We start from the raw sequence: 10,051 nt of genomic DNA, 5'->3' as shown, positions 1-10,051 counted from the left end.
TAAGTACTTGTTCTACTTGAGTGGTAACCATAGAAGCATGTTTACTAATAAGTTTAAGTTCACCTTTGACATTAGCCATATAATCACCCAAGTGTTCAAGCATATTTGAATTGTATTTCAATTGTCTGCCAAAATAAGCATTAAAGTCTTCTTGCTTAACCATAAATTTATCAAACTGATCTAAGCATGGGCTAGCAAACTTAGTAAATGGGATTTCAGCTTTATCATATCTATAGAGAGAATTTACCTTTACTACCAGTGTCGGGTTATCAAGACCATGTGTTTCTTCAATAGGCAATGGATTAAGATCATATGTTTCTTCAACATGCGGTAAATTAAGACCGTGTATTTCTTCAATAGGAGGTAAATTCTTAACATCTTCAACTTTAATACCTTTTTATTTCATAGATTTCTTTGCCTCTTGCATATCTTCAGGACTGAGAAATAGAACACATCTTTTCTTCGGAGTTGGTTTAGGAATAGGCTAAGGAAATGTCTAGTTATTTTCATTTGTCAACATATTATTCAATAGAATTTCAGCTTCATCCGGTGTTCTTTCCCTAAAAACAGAACCAGCACAACTATCCAGGTAATCTCTGGAAGCATCGGTTAGTCCAATATAAAAGATATCAAGTATTTCATTTTTCTTGAGAGGATGATCAGGCAAAGCATTAAGTAACTTGAGAAGCCTCCCCCAAGCTTGTGGGAGACTTTCTTATTCATGTTGCACAAAATTATATATATCCCTCAAAGCAGCTTGTTTCTTATGAGCAGGGAAATATTGAGTAGAGAAGTAATAAATCATATCCTGGGGACTACACACACAACCAGGATCAAGAGAATTAAACCATATCTTAGCATCACCCTTTAATGAGAACATAAATATTTTAAGGATATAGAAGTAGCGAGATTTCTCGTCATTAGTGAACAGGGTGGCTATATCATTTAATTTAGTAAGATGTGCCACAACAGTTTCAGATTCATAGCCATGAAAAGGATCAGATTCAACCAAAGTAATTATATTAGGATCAACAGAGAATTCATAATCCTGATCAGTAACACAGATAGGTGAAGTAGCAAAAGCAGGGTCAGGTTTCATTCTAGCATTAAGAGATTGCTGCTTCCATTTAGCTAATAACCTCTTGAGCTCGTATCTATCTTTGCAAGCTAAAATAGCTAAAGAAGCTTCCTTTTCAAAAACATAACCCTCGGGAATAACAGGTGATTCATATTTATTAGGGGAGAGTCTTCATCATCACTTTCATCAATATTATCAGTTTCAATAATTTCATTCTCTCTAACCCTAACAAGTCGTTCATCAAGAAATTCACCAAGTGGCACAGTAGTATCAAGCATAGAAGTAGTTTCATCGTAAATATCATGCATAGCAGAAGTGGCATCATCAATAACATGCGACATATCCGAACGACTAGCAAAAGCAGGTTTAGGTGTCACAAGCTTACTCAAAATAGAAGGTGAATCAAGTGCAGAGCAAGATGGCAGTTCCTTACCTCCCCTCGTAGTTGAGGGATAAATCTTGGTTTTTGGATCTCTCAAGTTCTTCATAATGATAAGCAGATATACATCCCAAGTGACTCAAAGAATAGAGCTATGCTCCCCGGCAACGGCGCCAGAAAATAGTCTTGATAACCCACAAGTATAGGGGATCGCAATTGTTTTCGAGGGTAGAGTATTCAACCCAAATTTATTGATTCGACACAAGGGGAGCCAAAGAATATTCTCAAGTATTAGCAGCTGAGTTTTCAATTCAACCACACCTGGAAACTTAATATCTACAACAAAGTGTTTAGTAGAAAAGTAATATGATATTAGTGGTAATGGTAGCAATAGGTAATTATAGCAAAAGTAATGTTTTTGGTGTTTTGTAGTGATTATAGCAATAGCAACGGAAAAATAAATAAACGGAGAACAATATATAGAAAGCTCATAGGCAATGGATCGGTGATAGAGAATTATGCCGGATGTGGTTCATCATGTAACAGTCATAACCTAGGGTGACACAGAACTAGCTCCAATTCATCAATGTAATGTTGGCATGTATTCCGAATATAGTCATACGTGCTTATGGAAAAGAACTTGCATGACATATTTTGTCCCACCCTCCCGTGGCAGCGGGGTCCTAATGGAAACTAAGGCATATTAAGCCTCCTTTTAATAGAGTACCAGACCAAAGCATTAACACATAGTGAATACATGAACTCCTCAAACTACGGTCATGACCGGTAAGTATCCCGATTATTGTCACTTCGGGGTTAAGGGATCATAACACATAATAGGTGACTACAGACTTGCAAGATAGGATCAAGAACTCTCATATATTGATGAAAACATGATAGGTTCAGATCTGAAATCATGGCACTCGGGCCCTAGTGACAAGCATTAAGCATAGCAAAGTCATAGCAACATCTATCTCAGAACATAGTGGATACTAGGGATCAAATCCTAACAAAACTAACTCGATTACATGATAAATCTCATCCAACCCATCACCGTCCAGCAAGCCTACAATGGAATTACTCACGCACGGTGGTGAGCATCATGAAATTGGTGATGGAGGATGGTTGATGATGACGATGTCGATGGATTCCCCTCTTCGGAGCCCTGAAGACTCCAGATCAGCCCTCCTGAGAGGTTTTAGGGCTTGGCGGCGGCTCCGTATCGTAAAACGCGATGAATCCTTCTCTCTGATTTTTTTTCTCCCCGAAAGCAAATATATAGAGTTGGAGTTGAGGTCGGAGGAGCTCCAGGGGCCCACGAGGTAGGGGGCGCGCCCCCACCCCCGTGGCTAGGGTGTGGGCCCCCTGGTCTTCATCTTTTGCAAGGATTTTTTATTATTTCTGAATAGACGTTCCTTGAAGTTTCAGGTCATTCTGGGAACTTTTGTTTCTGCACATGAATAACACCATGGTAATTCTACTGAAAACAGCGTCAGTCCGGGTTAGTTCCATTCAAATCATGCAAGTTAGAGTCCAAAACAAGGGCAAAAGTGTTTGGAAAAGTAGATACGACGGAGAAGTATCACCCACCACAAATTAAAATATATATTCCTGTCTTGAACAGATGAGCGTGTAATCTACAATCACCAGGATGACAGGTAGGGCCAGAAGATTATTTTAATAAAAAAAGCATGGAGCGGACCCCAACGATTTTAATGCTTACAGGCACGGTACACGCTATCCTAGACTACTCTACAAATGAAACTTCCACACGAGCGTCCGAGCTGCGCTTGGCTCTTCGCCTCTTCGGGAAGTTGAACAATGATGGAGTACTGCTGCAATGGAGGAGTACTACAGTATGCTTCCGGCCATCTGACACCGATTGAACTACTACATCTCCACCGCGTGCGGGAGGGAGAGTGTGTAGCGAACGAAAGCTTCTCCTAGTCCTACCAGCCACCATGCTCATGGGCGAGGGAGGGATGTAGCTTCATTGACTTACTGCTCCTGCCTTTGCGTGTATGACAGGTGGGCCCAACAGGTGGGTGGCCCACCTGTCATGCAGCCAAAGGCAGGTGCGTTAAGGCGAGAGGGCATTGTAGTAATCAAACTTTTGGGTCTTGTACGAGTTGACGCGACACATCAAAGCACTACACTCGATATATTTCAATAATCTGTGTTTACCGATGCATTAATTACAACACATGCATGCATGCCTTGACTCTCCTTTTGATACTTGCATGTGTTCATTTAATGCACCTTGAAGTAGTATGAATATGTGATGGTAAAGCTTTGTAATGCCCCGGCCCTAATAAAGCGAGAGACGGTTGTGCACAAAGAGGGCAGAATTCCAAGGAGGGCGAGATCATGCAGACGGAACAGGACCCGACGATGGAGCTCTCTATGGTCTCGATGGACCTCACCTTCCTCCACTACCCCTTGTGCCTCTGCCCCTTGAAGCCTCTAGTGTATGAGGTTCGAACACACCTCCTCTATTCGGCTGATCGAGCAAGGTGCAGGTTTTTTGATTGATGTGTTGTTCGATTGATTTGTGCAGTGCAAGGGAGGCCACCTGGCCTGCATGGACTGCCGCGTCGAGCACCCCGGGAACCAGCGGCAGTGCCAGAAGTGCGAGCGCGGCGGTGGCTTCGACGTGCGGAACATGGCGGTGGACGTCGTCCTCTCCTCGGTGAGGGTGGAGTGCCCGCACGAAGGCTGTGGGCTCTACATCACTTACCACAAGCTCGCCGATCACCAGAGCGTGTGTCCGCTCGCGCCCTGCAAATGCCCCGTGCCCATCTGTGGCTCCGAAGGCCTGCCGCCAGCGCTCTCCCACCACATCAGCACTGTGCATCCCATGCCCGTGCACAGGATCCAATATGGCAAGGTGCTCTAGCTGCAAGTGCCACTGTCGGAGCCACGACTCTTGTTGTTCATGGAGGAGGACGGTTGCACGTTTTTCTTGGTCGGTGGCATGCTCGACATCGGCGCGCCTATCGCCGTGTCGATCGTCTGCGTCAGAGCGAGGTCGTCCCCACTTCCGCACTATGTAGCCAAGCTGTGGGCGAATGTCCCACCGGGGGAGCCCAAAGGCAGGACTGACGCCGTCAAGGTGAAAATGGAGGTGACAAGCAACAAGGATCCCGGCGACGTCGCCGTGCACGAGCTGACCTTCTCCGTAGTTCTGCCCAAGCTGCTGGCCGGGGCTAAGCTGGTGTCCCTCCACATTCAGATTGACAAGCTCATGTCCTAAATGATTCTACAGTTCCTTCTGTTTATCTTAGTAATATGCTAATATAGGGGTTAGCTCAGTCTACTTTAGCTTAAGAGATGGTGGGCTTTGGTGGCGATGCAGCAATTACTTCGACATTAGATCAACAGTTAAAGTAATTTCCAATAGTCGAACGGATATTTTGTGTCTGCTGGATATAAAGATCCTTTGGGTAAGAAGTATAACTGCTTATAAGAAGTAAGTATGACATCTTATATGCTTGTTTGTTCAGGAAGTGTTGGATACTTGTGCAAGTTGACGCGACACATCAAAGTAGTACTACTAGTAGTACTCCCTCCGATCCAAATTTCTCTGCGCATGAGGCTGGTCATAGTGGGAGTAACATAGGTAGTAACATAGATGCCACATAAGCAAAAATGATGAGGTGGCAAGTAATTAATGAGGAGAGAGGCAAATAGAGGGTGGGGAATAACTTACACTAGTGTTATGCATATGACACTAGTCTAAGTTATTACCATCATAATGCAAAGTAACATAATAGTAGTATCATAGATGGCTTCATTTATCTTGTCTTGGAAAGCGCTATGTTACAGTAACATATATGTTACCACCTCTTATTAATTACATGCCACATAAGCAGATTTTTCTCGAAGTGCGCTATGTTACTACTCCCTCTGTCTAGGTGTATAAGACTAGTCACAGTGGGGAGTAACTTAGAGTAGTAACATGCATATGTTACTAGTCTATGTTACTCAGTGGGTAGTAACATATGTGTTGTGTCATGCATCACTTCATTTATTAGGTTGTAGACTCATATTTTCTTGATATGTGTGATGTTATTGTAACTAGTTATGTTACCACATGCCTCTCTTTCTTCATTAATTACATGCCACATCATCTATTTTGTCTAGATAAGTGTGATGTTACCATCTATGTTACTCCCACTGTGGGTAGTCTAAGTCATCTTAGGTTGTGCACCGCGACCAAGGCGGAGGGAAAAACGAGAGAGATTAATGTCTTATTGCTAATTAATAGCATTGCATGCAATGAACTAACCACTGCATGTCATGTTTGTTAGTCTCAAGTCATTAAAAGCATGCACGGCCCACATCTCTTATTGGTTGATACGTCATGAAACAAGAAATGAGAAGGGAGTTAATTTCCGTGCCTAAGTGTTTTGGGTTTATTTCGTTTTCGTAAGATGACTTACACACCTAGACGGAGGGAGTAGTTAAGTTAATCCCACTATGACTAGCCTAATATGTTACCATCACATTGCGCTTTCCAATGCAAAATGAGTCTACAAAGTAATAAATGAAGACATGTAGTACTATGTTATCACATATATGACACTACCCACTGTGAAGGTACTAGTAACATAGACTAGTAACTAGTCTATAGACTAGTAACTAGTCTATGTTACTCTCCACTATGACTGGCCAATGTCGAGGCGCGGGTACCAACGAGGGTTTGGTTGTGTCTATACTGGGACAACTCACCTGGCTGCATGCGCACCAGGCATACGAAGCTCGTGTCATGTTGGTGCTGTGTGCGGCCCACACATTAACCAAAACCTCGCGCCTCCATCTTAGCCTTCGCATTTTAAACTTCTCAATCTCAAGGCCAAGGAGCAACATGAAACCTATGATAGAGCCAATCGGATGGTTGAGAACACTACAATTCGTAGCTACAGATGCATGTGTGAGAGAGGACGAGTGGTGCACCTCTTCTCTTCCTGTATAATGTACTAAACTCAAAGTACAAGTGTATGTGGGTGGCATCAACCTAGGGAGCAGTGATGGTGCGTGCGAGAAGTGCCGAAAGATAGGTGTAATGCGTCTGAAAAAAGACTAGTCCATAGCTCGCCACGAGGCTATTCCTGTCGAACGCAAAGAGTAAGATATGTATCTGACGGTGCCAGTTTTGCACGTACACAGCAGTAGAAAAAGAACTAGTACCATGGCATATGCTACACCACGACCGAGAACACGTGCCCATGTTACGCCATCCGGGAATAGTGCCGCACTTCGAAACTAGAACCATCAATAAATTTTGGCGTCACATTCCAAATTACTACTACTACCACGCTATATTTAATTGCAAACCTATTCACACCGATCACAAACTAAACAGTTTCCCACTTAGGAGCATATTAGTAGTACTCGGTTATAAATACTACTATGCCAAGATGACTGCACATTCCTCCTCAACTCCTCATCCACAAAAACAATCAAGTCAATCAAGCCATGGCCAGCGTGAGTTCTGGGTCGAGAGATTTCCACCAGGGAGAGGCGAGCATGGAAGAGGAAGCACGAGAGATGTCCCGCCTCGCCGCAAAAGCAGCCGAGATGTCCAGCCACCCAGCAGTAGCAGCACAGAGGTCTCGCCGCGCCGCCGAAGAAGCACGGAGGTCCCGCCGCGCCGTCGATCTAGCAGACTGGTTCGGCCACCGCGCGGAAGCAACAGAGGTCTCGCCGTGCTGCCGAAGCAGCACGGAGGTCCCGCCGCGCCGCAGCGGCGTGGGAAAATTTCTCGCGCGCGGGCGAGGACTCTTACAGGCGCATGCATGTGATGGTCCATAGCCAGATGGATCAGATCTCCAGCTGGGCGAGGTTGCAGGACGAGGCTACCGGCATCATCCGGCAACTAGGGGAGGGCAATGCGAAGCTCTGGGGCGAGCGCGACCTGCTAAGGGCGAATGCCGGAAGGGTGAAGCGGGAGGAGGAGACCACTGCCTTGTTGCAGAGGACGAGCGTCATCGTCAAGAAACTTATGGACGAGAATGCCATGCTCCGCATCAAGCGCAACAGGCTGGTGGAGGAATCCATGGATGCTGCCAAGCAGCGTATTAAGGACATGAAACTGATGAAAGATATCATCGCCCGCCGCGAGAACTAGTCTCCGCGACTTGCAGCGCATAAAGAAAGTAGAGATCAGCGAGCCAGATCGTTGTATGTGTCTTCCTTCTTCTTTTGCCCTTGTGTATTTCGGGCGTAGCTGCATGTGGCTTTTTTAATTATCTTCCTAATTATGTAAGACAATTATTATCCACTCTCGTCGTCCTTATATATATTCATCAGTCTTGCTATAAGTCGCAGATGCTATATAGGTCCGCCGGATCTTACATCAAGATCCGTGCAAAATTTTCTTTTCAGATTTTCTTTTTTATCTCCTAAATCTCAGTCGAGTGAGACATTGCCACGCCATTAAACAGAGGCTCAAGCGCCATTAATGGAGACCTTGGGAGAGAGGTGGACGACAGATGGAGGTCAAAGGGCTCTCCTCCCCATAAGCACGCGTAGGGGTCTGATGCCTCCCGTACTCAAATAGCAACCCTACACGGCGCCTCCTAGCTAATAAAAAAGGGGACGCGTGGCGGCACGTAAATGGTAAGTAGAACGCCCACGGTTTCAATAATACTTGTGTTTCCGATTGTAATGTGACAGCACTTGTTCCAAAATTACTTTGTTGATTGTTAATGTGTGCGCCTTCGCAAATCGGACAGCAAAATTACCACAACATGTTGGTGCCATGTCATGGCAGCAAGCCAAGTTTCATGATTTTCATTCGTGTTTCGGATTTACAGGAATTAAAAAACCAAGTTTCAAATGTTTCGAGCCGAGCAACGACGCCCAGATGTTTCAATTTCATTCCCATTTCTTGCATGGGACCTATAAATTTCCCCGAGGACACACATGTGATTTTTCAACCAGCTTTGGTGCACTGGAGCATGTGCTTGTATTTTAAATTTGAATTATGCACACAAAGGTGACACGTTCCCTCTCAGAACCACGAGCCTTCTTGAGACAAGCTCCGGTTTGCAAGAAACTTATACCAAAACTTATTCCTATTCTGCCAATTTTTTACCATAGCATGGTAGTACCATGACATCACACCATGCCAAGTTTCATGATTTTCAGGCATGTTTTGGATTTACAAGAATTTTAAAAACCAAGCTTCTCAATGTTCTCGGCCAATCCACGATGCCCAGATGTTTGAATTTCATTCCCATTTCTTGCATGGGACCTAGAAATTCACCCGAGGGCACACATGTGATTTTTCAACCAACTTTGGTGCACGGGAGCATGTGCTTGTAGTTCAAATTTGAATTATGCACATTAAATGGCTAGAAACTCAATTAATGTATAAAAAAGGCCAAACAAACCCGGAATAATTCCAAAATTTAACAGGGCACGCATGTAGTTCTATGTTGCCTCTGTAAAGAAACTCAAGGGGGCAATGTATATTGTTTCACACTCAAAGGTGGCACGTTCCCTCTCAGAACCACGAGCCTTCTTGAGAGAAGCTCCGATTTGCAAGAAGCTTATACCAAAATTTGTTCCTATTCGACCATTTTTTCCCAGGGCATGGTAGTACCATGACATGACACCATGCCAAGTTTCATGATTTTCAGGCGTGTTTTGGATTTACAAGAATTTTAAAACCAAGTTTCTCAATGTTCTCGGCCGAGCCACGATGCCCAGATGTTTGAATTTCATTTCCATTTCTTGCATAGGACCTAGAAATTCACCTGAGGACACACATGTGATTTTTCAACCAACTTTGGTGCACGGGAGCATGTGTTTGTAGTTCAAATTTGAATTATGCACATTAAATGACCAGAAACTCAATTAATGTATAAAAAAGGCCAAATGAACCCGGAATAATTCCAAAATTTAATAGGGCACTCATGTAGTTCTATGTTGCCTATGTAAAGAAACTCAAGGGGGCAGCGTATATTGTTGCACACTCAAAGGTGACACATTCCCTCTCAGAACCACAAGCCTTCTTGAGAGAAGCTCCGGTTGCATGAAGCTTATACCAAATCTTGTTCCAAATCGGCCCAATTTTTTACCACACAATGTTAGTGCCATGACATGACACCATGCCAAGTTTCAAGATTTCCAAGCGAGTTTTGGATTTACATGAATTTAAAAACCAAGTTTCTCAATGTTCTCAGTCGAGTCACGACACCCAGATGTTTGAATTTCATTCCCATTCTTGCGTGGGACCTAGAAATTCACCCAAGGACACACATGTGATTTTTCAACCAACTTTGGTGCACCGAAACATGTGCTTGTAGTTCAAATTTGGATTACGCACATTAAATGTCCAGAAACTCAATTAATGTATAAAAAAGGCCAAACGAACCCGGAATAATTCCAAAATTTAACAGGGCACTCATATAGTTCTATGTTGCCTCTGTAAAGAAAATCTGGGGGGAGGCAGCATATATTGTTTCGCACACAAAGGTGACACGTTCCCTCTCGGAACAACAAGGCTTGTTAAGAGAATCTCCGGTTTTGCAAGAAGCTTATACCAAAACGTGTCCCAATTTAGCCAAGAATTATATACATATGAA

General features: G+C 43.8%; 1 protein-coding gene across 1 annotated transcript; it reads left to right on the top strand.

The window, feature by feature from the left end:
• Positions 1-3,848: 3,848 nt before the first annotated feature.
• On the top strand, positions 3,849-4,353 carry LOC147965258 (putative E3 ubiquitin-protein ligase SINA-like 6). The gene is made up of 2 exons (XM_087530372.1): positions 3,849-3,932; positions 4,015-4,353. Exons 1-2 carry the CDS (start codon positions 3,849-3,851, stop codon positions 4,351-4,353), a joined length of 423 nt encoding a protein of 140 aa, XP_087386498.1.
• Positions 4,354-10,051: the final 5,698 nt, after the last annotated feature.

The sequence above is a fragment of the Triticum urartu genome, chromosome 6A (genome assembly GCF_056163025.1).
Source record: "Triticum urartu cultivar PI428250 chromosome 6A, HENAU_Tu73, whole genome shotgun sequence".
NCBI classification, from domain to species: Eukaryota; Viridiplantae; Streptophyta; class Magnoliopsida; order Poales; family Poaceae; genus Triticum; species Triticum urartu.
This window is presented reverse-complemented; position numbering and strand designations above follow the sequence as displayed.

What these genes read in the sequence shown, in the direction of transcription:
- LOC147965258 (XM_087530372.1), top strand. Translation starts at nt 3,849, where the DNA reads ATGGAGCTCTCTATGGTCTCGATGGACCTCACCTTCCTCCACTACCCC. An exon ending in TGAAGCCTCTAGTGTATGAG is followed by an intron (nt 3,933 to 4,014) that starts GTTCGAACACAC and finishes TGATTTGTGCAG; the next exon opens with TGCAAGGGAGGCCACCTGGC.